This window comes from Staurois parvus, unplaced genomic scaffold, assembly GCF_062004578.1.
Source record: "Staurois parvus isolate SC_StPar_1 unplaced genomic scaffold, SC_StPar_1.0 ptg001459l, whole genome shotgun sequence".
Lineage (NCBI taxonomy): Eukaryota > Metazoa > Chordata > Amphibia > Anura > Ranidae > Staurois > Staurois parvus.
In genome coordinates, this window is record NW_028319255.1 from 55,522 (window position 1) to 81,415 (window position 25,894).

At 51.0% G+C, this 25,894-nt stretch overlaps 1 protein-coding gene across 1 annotated transcript in view; it reads right to left on the minus strand.

Moving 5' to 3' along the window:
• Nucleotides 1-1,124: 1,124 nt before the first annotated feature.
• Nucleotides 1,125-25,894, minus strand: part of NECTIN4 (nectin cell adhesion molecule 4) — a 45,066-nt gene continuing 20,296 nt past the window's right edge. The window contains 5 exon segments of the mRNA XM_089662356.1: nucleotides 1,125-5,047; nucleotides 8,798-8,866; nucleotides 9,184-9,262; nucleotides 10,141-10,288; nucleotides 15,630-15,781. Of these exon segments, the coding sequence (XP_089518482.1) occupies nucleotides 4,748-5,047; nucleotides 8,798-8,866; nucleotides 9,184-9,262; nucleotides 10,141-10,288; nucleotides 15,630-15,781 (748 nt within the window). The 3' untranslated portion in view covers nucleotides 1,125-4,747.

The following is a 25,894-nucleotide window of genomic DNA, read 5'->3' on the forward strand; positions in this document are numbered from 1 at the left end:
TCTGCTCTCGGTATGCCCCTCCTCCGCAGTTCTGCTCTCAATATGCCCCTCCTCCATGGCTCTCAGTATGCCCCTCCTCCATTGCTCTCTGTATGCCCCTCCTTCATTGCTCTCAGTATGCCCCTCCTCCATGGCTCTCGCTATGCCCCTCCTCCATGGCTCTCGGTATGTCCCTCCCCCATGGCTCTCAGTATGCCCCTCCTCCACTGTTCTGCTCTCGGTATGCCCCTCCTCTGCTGTTCTGCTCTCAGTATGCTCCTCCTCCATGGCTCTCGGTATGCCCCTCCTCCATGGCTCTCAGTATGCCCCTCCTCCACTGTTCTGCTCTCAGTATGCCCCTCCTCCGCTATTCTGCTCTCGGTATGCCCCTCCTCTGCAGTTCTGCTCTCAGTATGCCCCTCCTCCATGGCTCTCGGTATGTCCCTCCCCCATGGCTCTCGGTATGCCCCTCCCCCATGGCTCTCGGTATGCCCCTCCTCCACTGTTCTGCTGTCGGTATGCCCCTCCTCTGCTGTTCTGCTCTCAGTATGCCCCTCCTCCATGGCTCTCGGTATGCCCCTCCTCCATGGCTCTCAGTATGCCCCTCCTCCATGGCTCTCAGTATGCCCCTCCTCCACTGTTCTGCTCTCAGTATGCCCCTCCTCCGCTATTCTGCTCTTGGTATGCCCCTCCTCCGCAGTTCTGCTCTCAATATGCCCCTCCTCCATGGCTCTCGGTATGCCCCTCCCCCATGGCTCTCAGTATGCCCCTCCTCCATGGCTCTCAGTATGCCCCTCCCCCATGGCTCTCGGTATGTCCCTCCCCCATGGCTCTCAGTATGCCCCTCCTCCATGGCTCTCGGTATGTCCCTCCCCCATGGCTCTCAGTATGCCCCTCCTCCATGGCTCTCGGTATGCCCCTCCTCCATGGCTCTCGGTATGCCCCTCCTCTGCTATTCTGCTCTTGGTATGCCCCTCCTCCGCAGTTCTGCTCTCAGTATGCCCCTCCTCCATGGCTCTCGGTATGTCCCTCCCCCATGGCTCTCAGTTTGCCCCTCCTCCCCTTCATGCTGCCGGTGTTGGATGGGTGAGGTCCGGTTCTGGCACATGGGTGGTACCAGGTGAGGAAATGACAGACACACACAGGACGGTTCACATCCCCCTTATTTCTCATTTACAAACAATCATCTTCATGTAACAATCAGTTTTGTAGAGAATTGCGCGGGATGGCGGCCAATCCTCGACACCCTGATATAAATACAACAAGTAGAAAATATATACATTGCATATAAATACAACTTCCTGACTGACGACTTATTTACAGAGCTATGTACAGGTCAGTCCATCCCAATGGGGCCCCTGAGGGACACAATCAATCTACAGAGATAGTAAGGATGAGGATGACGTATAAAGTGCCGTCTCCTATAGCAACTAGAAGTGGGAGCATTACAGATGAGCGGCAGTTATCCTTTTCATCACCCCTCCGCCTTACTGCATCTCACAGGCTGGGAGCTGGTCAATGATGAGCCGTTGGGCAGAAGATCCATCAGTTGTCTCCTCCAGCCCTCTTTCACAATCTGTTCTCCATGAACATCAGTTCCTTCCCTGAGCGGCACTCATCTGCCCCATCCTCACCCTCCTTGGGGCAGTTACAATATCCGGTGCTTGGGGGGAGGGACGCTGCCTGGAGAGGCTTCTTATACATTACACAGAGCAAATATCAATAATACGATTCTCCAAGGAAAGGGTTCAACTTACTTACATCGGGGGCCGTTCAGTGACCTACAAACCTCAGCTTATTAACTTGTACAAGAGAAGGCTGTGTGTGGTCTGAGCCCTTCTCTGAGATCATCCAATGGGAACACAGACAGGCTGATAGGAGGGGTGACACCATGTCCAAGAATCTGTGGCAGCACCATTTATACCAACCATGACCAAGAAGGGCTGAGATGGCCTTCACATTACCCATACACGTGAAAGTGTAAATCTAGACTCCATGTGAAAGGGTTAAATCCTCTGTCAGCTTCATATTACGTCCGTGTCCCCATCGAGGAGAAAGAACTCACTACCTGGGGGAAGCTAACATTTCTCAGTTGCCACCAGAACAGCAGTAGAGGGTGACATTGTTCTGGTGACAACTGTCAGAGGTGGGCTGTTCAACTATTTTGGGGAGATTTACATTTTGATGGGGACACAAATAGCAATAAATACTTGATAGAGGTTCTAACCCTTCCTACACTCTTCAATACAAAATGAGGTTTTGGCCGGAACTACCTTTAATGTGCTGAGGGACCCCTGTGACACTTCCCTAGGGAGCTTTTTATTGTGTGGAAGTGGCTCCCCTCAAACACTGCTAGGATCAGGACCAAAAATGTATTCTACAGAGGAGGTCCATGTCATATTGTACAGAGGTCCATGTCATGTTGTATGGAAGAGGTCCATGTCATATTGGACAGAGGAGGTCCATGTCATATTGGACAGAAGAGGTCCATGTCATATTGGACAGAAGTCCATGTCATGTTGTATGGAAGAGGTCCATGTCATATTGGACAGAATAGGTCCATGTCATGTTGTATGGAAGAAGTCCATGTCATATTGGACAGAAGAGGTCCATGTCATGTTGGACAGAAGTCCATGTCATGTTGTATGGAAGAGGTCCATGTCATATTGTAAGGAAGAGCTCCATGTCATATTGTACAGAGGTCCATGTCATGTTGTATGGAAGAAGTCCATGTCATATTGGACAGAAGAGGGTTAGGGTCCATGTCATGTTGTATGGAAGAGGTCCATGTCATGTTGTATGGAAGAGGTCTATGTCATGTTGTATGGAAGAGGTCTATGTCATGTTGTATGGAAGAGGTCCATGTTATATTGTACAGAAGAGGTCCATGTCATATTCTACAGAAGAGGTCCATGTTATATTGTACAGAAGAGGTCCATGTCATATTGGACAGAAGAGCTCCATGTCATATTGTACAGGGGAGGTCCATGTCATATTCTACAGAAGAGGTCCATGTTATATTGTACAGAAGAGGTCCATGTTATATTGTACAGAAGAGGTCCATGTCATATTCTACAGAAGAGGTCCATGTTATATTGTACAGAAGAGGTCCATGTTATATTGTACAGAAGAGGTCCATGTCATATTGGACAGAAGAGCTCAATGTCATATTGTACAGGGGAGGTCCATGTCATATTGTACATAAGAGGTCTATGTTTTATTGTACAGAGGTGGTCCATGGCGTATTTGAACAGAGGAGGTCCATGGCATACTGTACAGCGGAGATCCCTGTTATATTGTACAGAGGAGGTCCATGGCGTATTGTACAAAGGAGGTTCATGGCATACTGTACAGAGGAGGTCCATGTGATATTGTACAGAGGAGGTCCATGGCATATTGTACAGAGGAGGTCCATGGCATATTGTACAGAGGAGGTCCATGGCATTTTGTACAGAGGAGATCCGTGTCATATTGTACAGAAGAGGTCCATGTCATGGTGTGGCTCCCATTTGGCAGTATGTTCAGCCTTTGCCTAGATTGGACAGGCACATGGTGAGATATCCTGTAGACAGGTATTAAAGGGTCCACAGACTGATGGCTGAGAGTGAAGAGGCTGCATTCCCATTATCTGGGTTCACACCCCATTCTGTGTTGTACAACATCTGCAAAAACCCAGACATGTCAGAGAGTCCCAGTGCGGTCATGTCCATTATAAAGGCATATAATCTCCATCGCACCAGCAATGTAACCTGAGCAATACTGACTGCAGTCTGGGGCTTCACCTGGGATAACAATAATGGCCACCGTAGCTTATGTGTGACCAGCAAAAATACAGTCAGATGGCGGCACTATGAGGACCGTCAGTGTGGGAGAAGTAAGGGTGTCTTCAGTTTATTGGTATGGCTCTTTGTCCTTCTCCCATACAGTCTGGGTGGTCCAGTTATATCAGGTTCCCCATAACATTGATGTCCAGTCTGGGTGGTCCAGTTATACCAGGTGCCCCATACCATTGATGTTCAGTCTGGGTGGTCCAGTTATATCAGGTTCCCCATAACATTGATGTCCAGTCTGGGTGGTCCAGTTATACCAGGTGCCCCATACCATTGATGTTCAGTCTGGGTGGTCCAGTTATACCAGGTGCCCCATACCATTGATGTTCAGTCTGGGTGGTATACCAGGTGCCCCATACCATTGATGTTCAGTCTGGGTGGTATACCAGGTGCCCCATACCATTGATGTTCAGTCTGGGTGGTCCAGTTATACCAGGTGCCCCATACCATTGATGTTCAGTCTGGGTGGTCCAGTTATACCAGGTGCCCCATACCATTGATGTTCAGTCTGGGTGGTCCAGTTATACCAGGTGCCCCATACCATTGATGTTCAGTCTGGGTGGTCCAGTTATACCAGGTGCCCCATACCATTGATGTTCAGTCTGGGTGGTCCAGTTATACCAGGTGCCCCATACCATTGATGTTCAGTCTGGGTGGTATACCAGGTGCCCCATACCATTGATGTTCAGTCTGGGTGGTCCAGTTATACCAGGTGCCCCATACCATTGATGTTCAGTCTGGGTGGTCCAGTTATACCAGGTGCCCCATACCATTGATGTTCAGTCTGGGTGGTCCAGTTATACCAGGTGCCCCATACCATTGATGTTCAGTCTGGGTGGTCCAGTTATACCAGGTGCCCCATACCATTGATGTTCAGTCTGGGTGGTCCAGTTATACCAGGTGCCCCATACCATTGATGTTCAGTCTGGGTGGTCCAGTTATACCAGGTGCCCTCTACCATTGATGTAGATCCCATTGGTACTTGGCTTGGCACGTAAGGTCCCATTCTCCTGATAGAAATGCATCATTCCCTGTTTGATGAATGGCTGGTTTTCTATGACTTCAGTGCTGCCTCGTTCACTGTGTTCCAGCTCTTTATCATCCATCGCCTCCTCCTGCTCGCCCTCGCTCTCCTCCTTCACCTCCTCATCCGGTACTGTGGAAAGGAGCTCCGTCTGGGTCTCTGTCTCCCGCACAGTCGTCAGGGTGGAATAACTACGCCGATCCATCTCTTCCCCCTGCCAAGGGACAAAAATGGGGCTCAGTATGCAGAAGAGGAAAAGAACTATTAACAGATATTGTCACCCCTATAGACCATACAGTCACCAGTCCATACAAGCACCCCATATTGTCCATACAGTCACCCCCTATAGTGCATACAGTTACCCCTATAGTCCATACAGTCACCCCTTATAGTCCATACAGTCACCCCTTATAGTCCATACAGTCACCCCTTATAGACCATACAGTCACCCCCTATAGTCCATACAGTCACCCCCTATAGTCCATACAGTCACCCCCTATAGTCCATACAGTCACCCCCTATAGTCCATACAGTCACCCCCTATAGTCCATACAGTCACCCCCTATAGTCCATACAGTCACCCCTATAGTCCATACAGTCACCCCTTATAGTCCATACAGTCACCCCTTATAGACCATACAGTCACCCCCTATAGTCCATACAGTCACCCCCTATAGTCCATACAGTCACCCCCTATAGTCCATACAGTTACCCCCTATAGTCCATACAGTCACCCCCTATAGTCCATACAGTCACCCCCTATAGTCCATACAGTCACCCCCTATAGTCCATACAGTCACCCCTATAGTGCATACAGTTACCCCTATAGTCCATACAGTCACCCCTTATAGTCCATACAGTCACCCCTTATAGACCATACAGTCACCCCCTATAGTCCATACAGTCACCCTCTATAGTCCATACAGTCACCCCCTATAGTCCATACAGTCACCCCCTATAGTCCATACAGTCACCCTCTATAGTCCATACAGTCACCCCATATTGTCCATACAGTCACCCTCTATAGTCCATACAGTCACCCCATATTGTCCATACAGTCACCCTCTATAGTCCATACAGTCACCCCATATTGTCCATACAGTCACCCTCTATAGCCCATACAGTCACCCCTATGTAACCCATAAAGTCACCCCTTATAGTGCATACAGTCACCCCTTATAGACCATACAGTCACCCCTATGTAACCCATACAGTCACCCCTTATAGACCATACAGTCACCCCTTATAGACCATACAGTCACCCCCTATAGTGCATACAGTCACCCCCTATAGTGCATACAGTCACCCCTTATAGGCCTGCTTGAAAAAGGAGTGCACTTCCGCCTTCCACGGCCAGTGCATGCTCCGAAACGCGTCGCAGTGCACCCTGGGATCTGACGTCATCACGGCCACGCCGCCGCTACGTTCCATCCGGCTCTGAGGGAGGACGTGCATGAAGGCTGGCCTCACCGCTGTTCCCCCTCCAGCCACCACGCTGTTCCAGCCGAGAGCTGACCTCCCCACATCGCAGAGAGATGACGGCTCTTCACCCGGGTCACCACCCCACCGCTAACGATTGTTACCACGGTTTTTATGCTTATGATTACTTCACACATGTGAGTGTTTCTACACTTAGACTTGAATTAAAAGACTTATTGCACTTAGAGGCGCTTCTCTCCTTTTTCTCACCCCCTATAGTCCATACAGTCACCAGTCCATACAAGCACCCCATATTGTCCATACAGTCACCCCTTATAGTCCATACAGTCACCCCCTATAGTCCATACAGTCACCCTCTATAGTCCATACAGTCACCCTCTATAGTGCATACAGTCACCCCCTATAGTGCATAAAGTCACCCCCTATAGTCCATACAGTCACCCTCTATAGTCCATACAGTCACCCTCTATAGTCCATACAGTCACCCCCTATAGTCCATACAGTCACCCCTATAGTGCATACAGTTACCCCTTATAGTCCATACAGTCACCCCTTATAGTCCATACAGTCACCCCCTATAGTCCATACAGTTACCCCTTATAGTCCATACAGTCACCCTCTATAGTGCATACAGTCACCCTCTATAGTGCATACAGTCACCCTCTATAGTGCATACAGTTACCCCTTATAGTCCATACAGTCACCCCCTATAGTCCATACAGTCACCCCCTATAGTCCATACAGTCACCCCCTATAGTCCATACAGTCACCCCCTATAGTCCATACAGTCACCCTCTATAGTCCATACAGTCACCCCTTATAGTCCATACAGTCACCCCTTATAGTCCATACAGTCACCCCTTATAGTCCATACAGTCACCCTCTATAGTGCATACAGTCACCCTCTATAGTGCATACAGTTACCCCTTATAGTCCATACAGTCACCCCCTATAGTCCATACAGTCACCCCCTATAGTCCATACAGTCACCCCCTATAGTCCATACAGTCACCCCTTATAGTCCATACAGTCACCCTCTATAGTGCATACAGTCACCCCCTATAGTCCATACAGTCACCCCTTATAGTCCATACAGTCACCCTCTATAGTCCATACAGTCACCCCCTATAGTCCATACAGTCACCCCCTATAGTCCATACAGTCACCCTCTATAGTCCATACAGTCACCCTCTATAGTGCATACAGTCACCCCCTATAGTCCATACAGTCACCCCTTATAGTCCATACAGTCACCCTCTATAGTCCATACAGTCACCCCCTATAGTCCATACAGTCACCCCTATAGTGCATACAGTCACCCCCTATAGTGCATACAGTCACCCCCTATAGTCCATACAGTCACCCCTATAGTGCATACAGTCACCCCTATAGTCCATACAGTCACCCCTATAGTCACCTCTATAGTCCATACAGTCACCCCCTATAGTGCATACAGTCACCCCCTATAGTCCATACAGTCACCCCTATAGTCCATGCAGTCACCCCCTATAGTCCATACAGTCACCCCTATAGTCCATACAGTCACCCCTATAGTCCATACAGTCACCCCCTATAGCCCATACAGTCACCCCCTATAGTCCATACAGTCACCCCTATAGTCCATACAGTCACCCCTATAGTCCATACAGTCACCTCCTATAGCCCATACAGTCGCCCCCTATAAACCATACAGTCGCCCCCTATAGTCCATACAGTCACCCCTATAGTCCATACAGTCACCCCCTATAGCCCATACAGTCACCCCCTATAGTCCATACAGTCACCCCTATAGTCCATACAGTCACCCCTATAGTCCATACAGTCACCTCCTATAGCCCATACAGTCGCCCCCTATAAACCATACAGTCGCCCCCTATAAACCATACAGTCGCCCCCTATAGTCCATACAGTCGCCCCCTATAGTCCATACAGTCACCCCTATAGTCCATACAGTCACCCCCTATAGCCCATACAGTCACCCCCTATAGTCCATACAGTCACCCCTATAGTCCATACAGTCACCCCTATAGCCCATACAGTCGCCCCCTATAGCCCATACAGTCACCCCTATAGTCCATACAGTCACCCCTATAGCCCATACAGTCACCTCCTATAGCCCATACAGTCGCCCCCTATAAACCATACAGTCGCCCCCTATAAACCATACAGTCGCCCCCTATAATCCATACAGTCGCCCCCGTATAGCCCATAAACCTGCCCCTATAGTCGTTGGCCCTATGGTCTGTACAGTATAATTAGTATTGGTATATATCATCACTGGGAAGGTTGGGCTGTCTTGGTCCAATATGAGAATAAATCTGAGAATTGATAACTGCTGGAAGACAATTCTATCCCCATAATATACGCGGCACAAATCTGCTCAACACGATGTCCAAGAAATTCGATCTTTGTAAAGAAAATCTGTCAGTTAGCTTTGTGTCCACCAGGGGGAGACATGGTACATATAATGGGCCTCGATCAGAGGGCCCCTGGCAGGGTGTGAATGTGGGGGGAGGGTCCTCACCATTATTGAGCTGATACTGGGGTCCCTCAGGCTGTCGGGGTGATGCCTCATATGGAGACTTTCTTCCAGCTGAAACAGAAGAGAAAGACAGCAGTTATCTGGTTGGGGTTCCATCAGAACTGTTGCTTGGTCTTCATCATTAGTGCCGGCAGTCGGTAGGAATAGAGAAGTCCTGAGTACAAAACATAGAAGTCCCACCAGGAATCATTCCACAGCAAGTCCCACCAGGAACCATTTCACACCAAGTCCCACCAGGAGCCATTCCACACCAAGTCCCACCAGGAACCATTCCAAACCAAGCCCCACCAGGAACCATTCCACACCAAGTCCCACCAGGAACCATTCAGGAAAGGAATATATAGTGTGAGGTGGTGCCCTTCCCTCACCTGCATCCGAGTGTCTGTGCTGGCCGAGGTGGAAAGTCTTCTCCTCGATGTCTGTCGGGATAACGTAGAAAGTTCCTCTCTGAAAAACATGAAACAATTTACTGACTATGGTATGCGGATAGCAGGAGACATCAGAGCTTGTCCTGTATGGTGGGATAACATGCCTAACTGGACCCATACATTGTACAACACCTGGCATTACAGAGGGCCCTAGACCTCCAGATGCCCTGTCCCAGATCCGCTATCTCCATTACAGAGGGCTCCAGACCACTATCTTGTTTGTCCCAATTACAGAGGGCCCCAGACCCCAGATCTCCTGTCTCTAATACCGAGGGATCCAAACCCCCACATTCCTTGTCTCTAATACCAAGGGCCCCAGATCCACTGTCCCATTTACAGAAGGCCCTGGACCCTCAGATCCCCTGCCTACATTACAGAGAGCCCCAAATCCTCTGTCCCAATTACAGAGGGCCCCAGATCCTCTGTCCCTATTACAGAGTCTTTAGACCCCCAGGTCTCCTGTATTTATTACAGAAGACCCCAGACCCCCTGCTTGTATTACAGAGGGCCCCAGACCCCCAGATCTCCTGCCTCTATTACAGAGGGCCCCAGACCCCCAGATTCCCTGCCTCTATTACAGAGGGCCCTAGACCCCCAGATCCCCTACCTTTACTTCAAAGGGCCACAGTTCTCCTGTCTCTATTACAGAGAGCCCCAGATCCTTTGCCTCTATTACAAAGGACCCCAAACCACCAGATCCTCTGCTCCTATTACAGAGGGTCCCAGACCCTCATATCCCACACCTCCACTACAGAGGGCCCCAGACCCCCAAATATTCTCCTTTCTGCCCCTGGTTGTATCTTCCCATTCTATCTGCCCTAGTTGTATCCCCCATCTGCCCCTGGCTGCATATATGATGGTAGAAGGGGAAGGAAGACTCCTGGTCCTGGAACATACATTTTCTCGGAGAGTCTCTTTGTTTTCCTTTTATGATGGCGATTCACCAGAACAACCGTTATCACCAGGATCACCAGCAGGATGGCGGTCACCACAGCCACCGACACCAGTGACACAGACATAAGGTCCACCTTCCTGGGCTCATTCTCTGTGGATGAAAAGAAGGATGAAGATGACCCATGAGGTGAAGTATGAAGAGCTATTGGTAATACTAGACTGATGATTTGTATTCCACTTGGGCTCAGAGGAGAGGGATATGACGTGATCACATGATATTAACCCATTCATTCCCGGACAGTAATTCTAATGGAGGCCGTCTACAGGGGCCAAATGATGGAAATATAATGGAGTGACCTACAGACAAAATGTCTCTGTGCTGATTTCTGGCATCCTAACCTGGCCCTGCTTAGTGTATCACTCCACAATTCATTATTTACTGTACACTATGAAAACTTACCTGCAGGAAGGTGACATGTTCATTTGGCTCAATACTGGCCACAAAAAGTAGACAGAACAAGAAGTTCTGCTAGGAAACTATAACTAGACAAACCTCAGGAGATGTCTTGAAGACTTGGGACTCGGAGCATGAAGTTGGGTTTTGGAATGTGAAGCTGGGTCTCGGAGCGTGGAATTGGGTTTCAGAGTGTGTGGTTTGGGTCTTGAAGTGTGGAGTTGGGTCCCAGAGTGCGGAGTTGGGTTTCAGAGCGTGAAGTTAGGTCCAAGAGTGTGAAGTTGGGTCGAACAGCGTGGAGTTGGGTTCGAGAGTGTGGATTTGGGTCTGGTAATGTGGAGTTGGGTTTTGGCGTGTGGAGGTAGGTATGGGAGTGTTGAATTGGGTCTCAGAATGTGGAGTAGGATCCGAGAGTATGGATCTGGGACTTGGAATGTGGAATTTGGTCTTGGAGCAGTTTTTTCTGGGAATGTGGATTTAAGACTTGGAATGTGGAGTGGAATCTTGGAGTGTAGAGTTGGGTCTTGGAGTGAGTAGTTAGAAGTCAGAGTGTGGAGTTGGGTCTCAGAATGTGGAGTTGGGACTCTAAGTGTAGAGTTGGGTCTTGGTATGTAGAGTTGGGTCTTGGAATGTAGAGTTGGGTCTTGGAGTGTGGATCTGGGACTCGGAGTGCGGAGTTGGGACTCGGAGTGTGGAGTTGGGACTTGGAGTGTGGAGTTGGGTTTTGGAGTGTAGAGTTGGGTCTTGGAGTATGAAGTTAAGTCCAGGAGTGTGGAGTTGGGTCTCAGTGTGGAGCTGGGACTCGGAGTGTGCAGTTAGAACTCGAAGTGTGGAGTTGAGTCTTGGAGTGAGGAGTTAGAAGTCAGAGTGTGGAGTTGGGTCTCAGAATGTGGAGTTGGGACTCTAAGTTTAGAGTTGGGTCTTGGTATGTAGAGCTGGGTCTTGGAGTCTGGAGTTGAGTCTTGGAATGTGGAGTTGGGTCTTGGAGGAGTTGTGTCCAGGAGTGTGGAGTTGAGTCTTGGAGTGTGGAGTTGGGTCTTGGAGTGTGGAGTTGGGTCTTGGAGTGTGGAGTTGAGTCTTGGAGTGTGGAGTTGGGTCTTGGAGTGTGAAGTTGAGTCTTGGAGTGTGGAGTTGGGTCTTAGAGTGTGGAGTTGGGTCTCAGAATGTGGAGTTGGGACTCTAAGTTTAGAGTTGGGTCTTGGTATGTAGAGCTGGGTCTTGGAGTCTGGAGTTGAGTCTTGGAATGTGGAGTTGGGTCTTGGAGGAGTTGTGTCCAGGAGTGTGGAGTTGAGTCTTGGAGTGTGGAGTTGGGTCTTGGAGTGTGGAGTTGGGTCTTGGAGTGTGGAGTTGAGTCTTGGAGTGTGGAGTTGGGTCTTGGAGTGTGGAGTTGAGTCTTGGAGTCTGTAGTTGAGTCTTGGAGTGTGGAGTTGGGTCTTGGAGGAGTTGTGTCCAGGAGTGTGGAGTTGAGTCTTGGAGTGCGGAGTTTGGTCTTGGAGTGTGGAGTTGAGTCTTGGAGTGTGGAGTTGGGTCTTGGAGTGTGGAGTTGAGTCTTGGAGTGTGGAGTTGAGTCTTGGAGTGCGGAGTTGGGTCTTGGAGTGCGGAGTTGAGTCTTGGAGTGTGGAGTTGGGTCTTGGAGTGTGGAGTTGAGTCTTGGAGTGTGGAGTTGGGTCTTGGAGTCTGGATTTGGGTCTTGGAGTCTGGAGTTGAGTCTTGGAGTGTGGAGTTAGGTCTTGGAGGAGTTGTGTCCAGGAGTGTGGAGTTGAGTCTTGGAGTGTGGAGTTGGGTCTTGGAGTGTGGAGTTGGGTCTTGGAGGAGTTGTGTCCAGGAGTGTGGAGTTGAGTCTTGGAGTGCGGAGTTGGGTCTTGGAGTGTGGAGTTGAGTCTTGGAGTGTGGAGTTGAGTCTTGGAGTGCGGAGTTGGGTCTTGGAGTGCGGAGTTGGGTCTTGGAGTGTGGAGTTGAGTTTTGGAGTGTGGAGTTGAGTCTTGGAGTGTGGAGTTGGGTCTTGGAGTGCGGAGTTGGGTCTTGGAGTGTGGAGTTGAGTTTTGGAGTGTGGAGTTGAGTCTTGGAGTGTGGAGTTGGGTCTTGGAGTGTGGAGTTGGGTCTTGGAATCTGGAGTTGGGTCTTGGAGGAGTTGTGTCCAGGAGTGTGGAGTTGGGTCTTGGAATCTGGAGTTGGGTCTTGGAGTGTGGAGTTGAGTCTTGGAATCTGGAGTTGGGTCTTGGAGTGTGGAGTTGAGTCTTGGAATCTGGAGTTGGGTCTTGGAGTGTTGAGTTGAGTCTTGGAGTGTGGAGTTGAGTCTTGGAATCTGGAGTTGGGTCTTGGAGGAGTTGTGTCCAGGAGTGTGGAGTTGGGTCCCAGAATGTGGAGTTTTGTCTGGGAGTGTGGATTTAGGGCTTGGAGTGTGATGGGGACATCTGCCTGTCTCTGGACCACCTTCTTGTATCGTGTTGTCTGAGGTTCCAATCCTCCATCAGGTGGGCAGAGAAGACTTTCATGTCTCTTCTCTCTAATTCTAGCTTTTCATGTAGACTTCACTTTGAAGTTCCCTCCCCACCCCAACCACACCTCACCCACCGTGCCCAAATTGTGAGCTCTGTGACGCTGCATTGGGGGTCATAATGAGCTGTACACAGACCCCCGAGCACACAGCGAGAATCATATTCCTGCAGAGTCATCAGAAGAGTCACACAGAGACTGAGCACAGCGCAGACTTCCTGGCGTGACGGAGGATAACATGGCCAACAAGTCCCAATTATACCCACCAGGGGGCAGCCCTACTTAGAGAGAATACTCGCTGGTGTCTGAACTCGCACACACACACTGCATATACACACTATACACACACTGCATACACTGCATATACACACACACTGCATATACACACACTGCATATACACACTATACACACACTATATACACACACTGCATACACTGCATACACACACCCACACTGCATATACACACTATACACACACTGCATACACTGCATACACACACACACACACACTGCACACAATACACACACTGCATATACACACTATACACACACTGCATACACTGCATACACACTATACACACACACTGCACACAATACACACACTGCATACACTGCACACAATACACACACTGCATACACTGCATACACACTGCACACAATACACACACTGCATATACACACTATACACACACTGCATACACTGCATATACACACTATACACACACACTGCATATACACACACACTGCATACACTGCATACACACACTATACACACACACTGCTTATACACACACTGCACATACTGCACACACTGCATACACACACTATACACACACACACACTGCATACACACACACACTGCATACACACACTATACACACACACACTGCATACACACACAATACACACACACACTGCATACACACACACACACACACTGCATACACTGCATACACACTATACACACACACTGCACACAATACACACACTGCATATACACACTATACACACACTGCATACACTGCATATACACACTATACACACACACTGCATATACACACACACTGCATACACTGCATACACACACTATACACACACACTGCTTATACACACACTGCACATACTGCACACACTGCATACACACACTATACACACACACACTGCATACACACACAATACACACACACACTGCATACACACACAATACACACACACACACACACTGCATACACTCACTATATACACACACTGCATACACACACTGCACACACACACACACACACACACACACACACACACACACACACACACACACTGCACACACTGCATACACACACACACACACACACACACACACACTGCACACACTGCATACACACACACTGCTTATACACACACTGCACACACATACAAACATACACACACACTGCATACACACACAACACACACACACACACACACACACACACACACACACACACACACACACACTGCATACACACACACTGCACACACATACAAACATACACACACACTGCACACACTGCATACACACACAATACACACACACACACACACTGCATACACACACACACACACACTGCATACACACACACTGCACACACTGCATACACACACACACACTGCATACACACACACTGCACACACTGCATACACACACACACACACACACACACTGCATACACACACACTGCACACACACTGCACACACATTGTACTGTTACAGTGGGAGTTTCCATTCACACCAATGCTGGGCGCTCTCTGCACCTCCAGGGCGGTGGAGGGGTTTGTAGCGCAGTCAGTGATCCCATCTCATGTCATTTATTAGGTGTATAGGACCTCAGAGATGGGTAAGATATGAGTCCCCATTGTTTGGGTTGTAGTGCCTTTAAGGGGGTACCCAGGGGTTCTCACCCATGCACGGTGGGGGGTTCTTGGGGGATCAATTAATGAGGGAACACTGATTAGCAGTTTTCATGGGTTCCGGAATCTGGCAGAGATTTTGGGTGGGAAAGACCCTCCAACTTTGACTATGGGTCCTTCAGTCCTGAAAGGGTTAACCCCCCTGCAGGGAGGGCGGATAGGGCAGGAATCAGCCCACAGGTCTCCATGAGGTGAGAGATAGCGGGGGGCTGATGGACGCGGGGGGCTGGTGGACTGGGGGGACCTCTTCTGGACCTCTGGGGCCGGTGGGGACTTTACACCCTGTTGTGGGACAAGTGTATGCTGGCGGTGAGCTGTGTTTTGGACCCGTTTTTGGACGGTTTTGTTGCTTTATGCTGCAGATGAGCTGCTTTGCTTCTCTTCCTAGGAAGACGTGACCGGCTAGTGATCCGGACCCCCAAAATATCACCATCGATATGATCCCCAATATCACATCATCTGGGTGAGCTCTGTGCTCATGTATAGATGGGGGGGGTGTATGAAGTGGGCGGGGCTTCATATGTGATGTCACTACACACATATATACTGTATATATACATATTAGACACCTCAGACCCCTCTGGGCTGTATACTGACCGGATATATAGACGCTGACACTGGCCTGTCTGCTGCCCACGCCATTGGATGCCTGGCAGATATAGAGACCTGCGTCCGCCACACTCAGGGGCCCCGGGAATTTCAGTCTGTTGCCATCAAAGTTCACCTCCTTGGGAAGAGATCCGTTCTCCCTGGAAGACAAAATCAGAGAGAAGTTCAGACTGACGTCTATAGAATCCTATATGTAGTTCTGGTGCCGACCCGAGCCTCATCCCGGGAGTACTGTATGTAGTTCTGGTCCCGACCCGAGCCTCATCCCGGGAGTACTGTATGTAGTTCTGGTCCCGACCCGAGCCTCATCCCGGGAGTACTGTATGTAGTTCTGGTCCCAACCCGAGCCTCATCCCGGGAGTACTGTATGTAGTTCTGGTGCCGACCCGAGCCTCATCCCGGGAGTACTGTATGTAGTTCTGGTCCCAACCCGAGCCTCATCCCGGGAGTACTGTATGTAGTTCTGGTCCCGACCCGAGCCTCATCCCGGGAGTACTGTATGTAGTTCTGGTCCCAACCCGAGCCTCATCCCGGGAGTACTGTATGTAGTTCTGGTCCCAACCCGAGCCTCATCCCGGGAGTACTGTATGTAGTTCTGGTCCCAACCCGAGCCTCATCCCGGGAGTACTGTATGTAGTTCTGGTCCCAACCCGAGCCTCATCCCCGGAGTACTGTATGTAGTTCTGGTGCCGACCCGAGCCTCATCCCGGGAGTACTGTATGTAGTTCTGGTCCCAACCCGAGCCTCATCCCGGGAGTACTGTATGTAGTTCTGGTCCCAACCCGAGCCTCATCCCGGGAGTACTGTATGTAGTTCTGGTCCCAACCCGAGCCTCATCCCGGGAGTACTATATGTAGTTCTGGTCCCAACCTGAGCCTCATCCCGGGAGTACTGTATGTAGTTCTGGTCCCAACCCGAGCCTCATCCCGGGAGTACTGTATGTAGTTCTGGTCCCGACCCGAGCCTCATCCCGGGAGTACTGTATGTAGTTCTGGTCCCAACCCGAGCCTCATTCCGGGAGTACTGTATGTAGTTCTGGTCCCGACCCGAGCCTCATCCCGGGAGTACTGTATGTAGTTCTGGTGCCGACCCGAGCCTCATCCCGGGAGTACTATATGTAGTTCTGGTCCCAACCTGAGCCTCATCCCGGGAGTACTGTATGTAGTTCTGGTCCCGACCCGAGCCTCATCCCAGGAGTACTGTATGTAGTTCTGGTCCCAACCCGAGCCTCATCCCGGGAGTACTGTATGTAGTTCTGGTCCCAACCCGAGCCTCATCCCGGGAGTACTGTATGTAGTTCTGGTCCCAACCCGAGCCTCATCCCCGGAGTACTGTATGTAGTTCTGGTCCCGACCCGAGCCTCATCCCGGGAGTACTATATGTAGTTCTGGTCCCAACCTGAGCCTCATCCCGGGAGTACTGTATGTAGTTCTGGTGCCGACCCGAGCCTCATCCCGGGAGTACTGTATGTAGTTCTGGTGCCGACCCGAGCCTCATCCCGGGAGTACTGTATGTAGTTCTGGTCCCAACCCGAGCCTCATCCCGGGAGTACTATATGTAGTTCTGGTCCCGACCCGAGCCTCATCCCGGGAGTACTACAGTTGTGGCCAAAATTATTCAACCCCCACTGAAATTGAGTGTTTTGGCCAGTTTGACATTGCTTTTGATCATTCAGTCATCTTGCTTACATTTACATTAAAGAGGCACTTGTAGGTCAGACAAATATAACATAACAGTTATAATGAAATAACCACAAATGTCTTTTCTGTGCTCACAGCATTATCAGTTTTATTCAACCCCCAAGTGACATTCAATCTTAGTACTTAGTACAGCATCCTTTTACAGTTATAACAGCTTTTAAACGTGAAGCATAGCTTGACACAAGTGTCTTGCAGCGATCTACGGGTATCTTCGCCCATTCTTCATGGGCAAAGGCCTCCAGTTCAGTCACATTCTTAGGCTTGCGCACTGCAACTGCTTTCTTTAAGTCCCACCAGAGGTTCTCAATCGGATTTAAGTCTGGTGACTGCGATGGCCACTCCAAAATGTTCCAGCCTTTCCTCTGCAACCATGCTCTAGTGGACTTGGAGGTATGCTTGGGATCATTGTCCTGTTGAAAGGTCCAACGTCTCCCAAGCCTCAGGTGTGTGACGGACTGCATCACGTTTCCATCCAATATCTCCTGGTACTGAAGAGAATTCATGGTACCTTGCACACGCTGAAGCTTCCCTGTACCTGCAGAAGCAAAACAGCCCCAAAGCATGATTGACCCTCCACCATGCTTCACAGTAGGCAAGGTGTTCTTTTCATCATAGGCCTTGTTCTTCCTCCTCCAAACATAGCGTTGATCCATGGGCCCAAACAGTTCTAATTTTGTTTCATCAGTCCACAGAACACTATCCCACAACTTTTGTGGTTTGTCCACATGGCTTTTGGCATACTGCAGTCGACTCTTCTTATTCTTTGGAGACAGCAAGGGGGTACGCCTGGGAGTTCTGGCACGGAGGCCTTCATTACGCAGTGTGCGTCTTATTGTCTGGGCTGAAACTTCTGTACCCACATCTGACAAATCTTTTCTCAGTTCCTCAGCAGTCACACGGGGACTTCTCTCCACTCTACGCTTCAGGTAGCGCACAGCAGTCGAAGTCAGCATCTTCTTTCTGCCACGACCAGGTAGCGTTTCAACAGTGCCCTTTGCCTTGAATTTGCGAATGATGCTTCCTAAGGTGTCTCTTGGTATGTTTAACATCTTTGCAATCTTCTTATAGCCATTGCCCTTCCTGTGAAGAGAAATCACCTCTTCTCTTGTCTTCCTGGACCATTCTCTTGCCTTCACCATGTTTGTAACCACACCAGTAAATGTCTAGAAGGAGCTGAGTATCACAGTCATTTTAAAGCTGCCTAATTGGTGCTTATTATGCTTGATTGCTGCTCGGTGACATCCACAGGTGTTTTCAATACCTGATGGAAAGCACCTGTATGAACCTCTGTTCTTCAGAGTGGTAGTCTTTAAGGGGTTGAATAATTGTGGCAATGAAGAAACCACATAAGAACCATTTACTACTGTATTACATAAACAATTGATGTCATTTTAGTTGCATTTGGGTAGTTACAACGTCCTTGTAGGATTTGATTCTGAATACAATTCCAAATGTACACTATAGTCCCTAAACCCCTTTACAGCATTGGGGGTTGAATAATTTTGGCCACAACTGTATATGTAGTTCTGGTCCCAACCCGAGCCTCATCCCGGGAGTACTGTATGTAGTTCTGGTCCCAACCCGAGCCTCATCCCGGGAGTACTGTATGTAGCTCTGGTCCCGACCCGAGCCTCATCCCGGGAGTGCTGTATGTAGTTCTGGTCCCAACCCGAGCCTCATCCCGGGAGTACTGTATGTAGTTCTGGTGCCGACCTGAGCCTCATCCCGGGAGTACTGTATGTAGTTCTGGTCCCGACCCGAGCCTCATCCCGGGAGTACTGTATGTAGTTCTGGTCCCAACCCGAGCCTCATCCCCGGAGTACTGTATGTAGTTCTGGTCCCAACCCGAGCCTCATCCCGGGAGTACTGTATGTAGTTCTGGTCCCGACCCGAGCCTCATCCCGGGAGTACTATATGTAGTTCTGGTCCCAACCTGAGCCTCATCCCGGGAGTACTGTATGTAGTTCTGGTCCCGACCCGAGCCTCATCCCGGGAGTACTGTATGTAGTTCTGGTCCCAACCCGAGCCTCATCCCCGGAGTACTGTATGTAGTTCTGGTCCCGACCCGAGCCTCATCCCCGGAGTACTGTATGTAGTTCTGGTGCCGACCCGAGCCTCATCCCGGGAGTACTATATGTAGTTCTGGTCCCAACCCGAGCCTCATCCCAGGAGTACTGTATGTAGTTCTGGTCCTGACCCAAGCCTCATCCCGGGAGTACTGTATGTAGTTCTGGTCCCAACCCGAGCCTCATCCCGGGAGTACTGTATGTAGTTCTGGTCCCGACCCGAGCCTCATCCCCGGAGTACTGTATGTAGTTCTGGTGCCGACCCGAGCCTCATCCCGGGAGTACTGTATGTAGCTCTGGTCCCGACCCGAGCCTCAACCCAGGAGTGCTGTATGTAGTTCTGGTCCCAACCTGAGCCTCATCCCCGGAGTACTGTATGTAGTTCTGGTCCCAACCTGAGCCTCATCCCGGGAGTACTGTATGTAGTTCTGGTCCCAACCCGAGCCTCTTCCCGGGAGTACTGTATGTAGTTCTGGTCCCGAGCCTCATCCTGGGAGTACTGTATGTAGTTCTGGTCCCGAACCTCATCCTGGGAGTACTGTATGTAGTTCTGGTCCCGAGCCTCATCCCCGGAGTACTGTATGTAGTTCTGGTCCTGACCCGAGCCTCATCCCGGGAGTACTGTATGTAGTTCTGGTCCCGACCCGAGCCTCATCCCGGTAGTACTGTATGTAGTTCTGGTCCCAACCCGAGCCTCATCCCCGGAGTACTGTATGTAGTTCTGGTGCCGACCCGAGCCTCATCCCGGGAGTACTGTATGTAGCTCTGGTCCCGACCCGAGCCTCATCCCGGGAGTACTGTATGTAGTTCTGGTCCCGACCCGAGCCTCATCCCGGGAGTACTGTATGTAGTTCTGGTCCCAACCCGAACCTCATCCCCGGAGTACTGTATGTAGTTCTGGTCCCGACCCGAGCCTCATCCCGGGAGTACTGTATGTAGTTCTGGTGCCGACCCGAGCCTCATCCCGGGAGTACTATATGTAGTTCTGGTCCCAACCTGAGCCTCATCCCGGGAGTACTGTATGTAGTTCTGGTCCCGACCCGAGCCTCATCCCAGGAGTACTGTATGTAGTTCTGGTCCCAACCCGAGCCTCATCCCGGGAGTACTGTATGTAGTTCTGGTCCCAACCCGAGCCTCATCCCGGGAGTACTGTATGTAGTTCTGGTCCCAACCCGAGCCTCATCCCCGGAGTACTGTATGTAGTTCTGGTCCCGACCCGAGCCTCATCCCGGGAGTACTATATGTAGTTCTGGTCCCAACCTGAGCCTCATCCCGGGAGTACTGTATGTAGTTCTGGTGCCGACCCGAGCCTCATCCCGGGAGTACTGTATGTAGTTCTGGTGCCGACCCGAGCCTCATCCCGGGAGTACTGTATGTAGTTCTGGTCCCAACCCGAGCCTCATCCCGGGAGTACTGTATGTAGCTCTGGTCCCGACCCGAGCCTCATCCCGGGAGTGCTGTATGTAGTTCTGGTCCCAACCCGAGCCTCATCCCGGGAGTACTGTATGTAGTTCTGGTGCCGACCTGAGCCTCATCCCGGGAGTACTGTATGTAGTTCTGGTCCCGACCCGAGCCTCATCCCGGGAGTACTGTATGTAGTTCTGGTCCCAACCCGAGCCTCATCCCGGGAGTACTGTATGTAGTTCTGGTCCCGACCCGAGCCTCATCCCAGGAGTACTGTATGTAGTTCTGGTCCCGACCCGAGCCTCATCCCGGGAGTACTGTATGTAGTTCTGGTCCCGACCCGAGCCTCATCCCGGGAGTACTGTATGTAGTTCTGGTGCCGACCTGAGCCTCATCCCAGGAGTACTGTATGTAGTTCTGGTCCCGACCCGAGCCTCATCCCGGGAGTACTGTATGTAGTTCTGGTGCCGACCTGAGCCTCATCCCGGGAGTACTGTATGTAGTTCTGGTCCCAACCCGAGCCTCATCCCGGGAGTACTGTATGTAGTTCTGGTGCCGACCCGAGCCTCATCCCGGGAGTACTGTATGTAGTTCTGGTCCCGACCCGAGCCTCATCCCGGGAGTACTGTATGTAGTTCTGGTCCCAACCTGAGCCTCATCCCAGGAGTACTGTATGTAGTTCTGGTCCCAACCTGAGCCTCATCCCGGGAGTACTGTATGTAGTTCTGGTGCCGACCTGAGCCTCATCCCGGGAGTACTGTATGTAGTTCTGGTCCCAACCCGAGCCTCATCCCGGGAGTACTGTATGTAGTTCTGGTGCCGACCCGAGCCTCATCCCGGGAGTACTGTATGTAGTTCTGGTCCCGACCCGAGCCTCATCCCGGGAGTACTGTATGTAGTTCTGGTCCCAACCTGAGCCTCATCCCGGGAGTACTGTATGTAGTTCTGGTCCCAACCTGAGCCTCATCCCGGGAGTACTGTATGTAGTTCTGGTCCCGACCCGAGCCTCATCCCGGGAGTACTGTATGTAGTTCTGGTCCCAACCCGAGCCTCATCCCCGGAGTACTGTATGTAGTTCTGGTCCCAACCCGAGCCTCATCCCGGGAGTACTGTATGTAGTTCTGGTCCCGACCCGAGCCTCATCCCGGGAGTACTGTATGTAGTTCTGGTCCCAACCTGAGCCTCATCCCGGGAGTACTGTATGTAGTTCTGGTCCCAACCCGAGCCTCATCCCGGGAGTACTATATGTAGTTCTGGTCCCAACCTGAGCCTCATCCCGGGAGTACTGTATGTAGTTCTGGTCCCGACCCGAGCCTCATCCCGGGAGTACTGTATGTAGTTCTGGTCCCAACCCGAGCCTCATCCCCGGAGTACTGTATGTAGTTCTGGTCCCGACCCGAGCCTCATCCCCGGAGTACTGTATGTAGTTCTGGTGCCGACCCGAGCCTCATCCCGGGAGTACTATATGTAGTTCTGGTCCCAACCCGAGCCTCATCCCAGGAGTACTGTATGTAGTTCTGGTCCTGACCCGAGCCTCATCCCGGGAGTACTGTATGTAGTTCTGGTCCCAACCCGAGCCTCATCCCGGGAGTACTGTATGTAGTTCTGGTCCCGACCCGAGCCTCATCCCCGGAGTACTGTATGTAGTTCTGGTGCCGACCCGAGCCTCATCCCGGGAGTACTGTATGTAGCTCTGGTCCCGACCCGAGCCTCAACCCAGGAGTGCTGTATGTAGTTCTGGTCCCAACCTGAGCCTCATCCCCGGAGTACTGTATGTAGTTCTGGTCCCAACCTGAGCCTCATCCCGGGAGTACTGTATGTAGTTCTGGTCCCAACCCGAGCCTCTTCCCGGGAGTACTGTATGTAGTTCTGGTCCCGAGCCTCATCCTGGGAGTACTGTATGTAGTTCTGGTCCCGAGCCTCATCCCCGGAGTACTGTATGTAGTTCTGGTCCCGAGCCTCATCCCCGGAGTACTGTATGTAGTTCTGGTCCTGACCCGAGCCTCATCCCGGGAGTACTGTATGTAGTTCTGGTCCCGACCCGAGCCTCATCCCGGTAGTACTGTATGTAGTTCTGGTCCCAACCCGAGCCTCATCCCCGGAGTACTGTATGTAGTTCTGGTGCCGACCCGAGCCTCATCCCGGGAGTACTGTATGTAGCTCTGGTCCCGACCCGAGCCTCATCCCGGGAGTACTGTATGTAGTTCTGGTCCCGACCCGAGCCTCATCCCGGGAGTACTGTATGTAGTTCTGGTCCCAACCCGAGCCTCATCCCCGGAGTACTGTATGTAGTTCTGGTCCCAACCCGAGCCTCATCCCGGGAGTACTGTATGTAGTTCTGGTGCCGACCCGAGCCTCATCCCGGGAGTACTGTATGTAGCTCTGGTCCCGACCCGAGCCTCATCCCGGGAGTACTGTATGTAGTTCTGGTGCCGACCCGAGCCTCATCCCAGGAGTACTGTATGCAGTTCTGGTGCCGACCCGAGCCTCATCCTGGGAGTACTGTATGTAGTTCTGGTCCTGACCCGAGCCTCATCCTGGGAGTACTGTATGTAGTTCTGGTCCCAACCTCATCCCGGGAGTACTGTATGTAGTTCTGGTCCCAACCTGAGCCTCATCCCCGGAGTACTGTATGTAGTTCTGGTCCCGACCCAAGCCTCATCCTAGGAGTACTGTATGTAGTTCTGGTCCTGACCCGAGCCTCATCCCAGGAGTACTGTAGGTAGTTCTGGTCCTGACCCGAGCCTCATCCCAGGAGTACTGTATGTAGTTCTGGTCCTGACCCGAGCCTCATCCCGGGAGTACTGTATGTAGTTCTGGTCCCGACCCGAGCCTCATCCCGGGAGTACTGTATGTAGTTCTGGTCCCGACCCGAGCCTCATCCCGGGAGTACTGTATGTAGTTCTGGTGCCGACCCGAGCCTCATCCCGGGAGTACTGTATGTAGTTCTGGTGCCGACCCGAGCCTCATCCCGGGAGTACTGTATGTAGTTCTGGTGCCGACCCGAGCCTCATCCCGGGAGTACTGTATGTAGTTCTGGTCCCGACCCGAGCCTCATCCCGGGAGTACTGTATGTAGTTCTGGTCCCGACCCGAGCCTCATCCCGGGAGTACTGTATGTAGTTCTGGTCCCGACCCGAGCCTCATCCCGGGAGTACTGTATGTAGTTCTGGTGCCGACCCGAGCCTCATCCTAGGAGTACTGTATGTAGTTCTGGTGCCGACCCGAGCCTCATCCTAGGAGTACTGTATGTAGTTCTGGTCCCGACCCGAGCCTCATCCCGGGAGTACTGTATGTAGTCCAGGATCCCGTGTTGGGGAAGGAGGCAGCTGCTCATTCCCTATCATCCCTGAAACCAATCCTTCTCCCAGCCGCCATCATGTATGACATCTACTCTTCCCATGTGTACAGCACGCCACCCGGGTGAATGTGATTCCCCATCTGATCTCGGGTGAATGTGATTCCCCATCTGATCTCGGGTGAATGTGATTCCCCATCTGATCTCGGGTGAATGTGATTCCCCAGCTGATCTCGGGTGAATGTGATTCCCCATCTGATATCGGGTGAATGTGATTCCCCATCTGATCTCGGGTGAATGTGATTCCCCATCTGATCTCGGGTGAATGTGATTCCCCATCTGATCTCGGGTGAATGTGATTCCCCATCTGATCTCGGGTGAATGTGATTCCCCAGCTGATCTCGGGTGAATGTGATATCCCATCTGATCTCGGGTGAATGTGATTCCCCATCTGATCTCGGGTGAATGTGATTCCCCATCTGATATCGGGTGAATGTGATTCCCCATCTGATCTCGGGTGAATGTGATTCCCCATCTGATCTCGGGTGAATGTGATTCCCCATCTGATCTCGGGTGAATGTGATTCCCCATCTGATCTCGGGTGAATGTGATTCCCCAGCTGATCTCGGGTGAATGTGATATCCCATCTGATCTCGGGTGAATGTGATTCCCCATCTGATCTCGGGTGAATGTGATTCCCCAGCTGATCTCGGGTGAATGTGATATCCCATCTGATCTCGGGTGAATGTGATTCCCCATCTGATCTCGGGTGAATGTGATTCCCCATCTGATATCGGGTGAATGTGATTCCCCATCTGATCTCGGGTGAATGTGATTCCCCATCTGATATCTGGTGAATGTGATTCCCCAGCTGATCTCGGGTGAATGTGATTCCCCATCTGATCTCGGGTGAATGTGATTCCCCATCTGATATCGGGTGAATGTGATTCCCCATCTGATCTCGGGTGAATGTGATTCCCCATCTGATCTCGGGTGAATGTGATTCCCCAGCTGATCTCGGGTGAATGTGATTCCCCATCTGATCTCGGGTGAATGTGATTCCCCATCTGATCTCGGGTGAATGTGATTCCCCATCTGATATCGGGTGAATGTGATTCCCCATCTGATCTCGGGTGAATGTGATTCCCCATCTGATATCGGGTGAATGTGATTCCCCAGCTGATCTCGGGTGAATGTGATTCCCCATCTGATCTCGGGTGAATGTGATTCCCCATCTGATATCGGGTGAATGTGATTCCCCATCTGATCTCGGGTGAATGTGATTCCCCAGCTGATCTCGGGTGAATGTGATATCCCATCTGATCTCGGGTGAATGTGATTCCCCATCTGATCTCGGGTGAATGTGATTCCCCATCTGATATCGGGTGAATGTGATTCCCCATCTGATCTCGGGTGAATGTGATTCCCCATCTGATATCTGGTGAATGTGATTCCCCAGCTGATCTCGGGTGAATGTGATTCCCCATCTGATCTCGGGTGAATGTGATTCCCCATCTGATATCGGGTGAATGTGATTCCCCATCTGATATCGGGTGAATGTGATTCCCCATCTGATCTCGGGTGAATGTGATTCCCCATCTGATATCGGGTGAATGTGATTCCCCAGCTGATCTCGGGTGAATGTGATTCCCCATCTGATATCGGGTGAATGTGATTCCCCATCTGATATCGGGTGAATGTGATTCCCCATCTGATCTCGGGTGAATGTCACTTGGAATATTCTGTTAGATCTCCTGTATTGGGAGGTCATTATCATCCCACATAG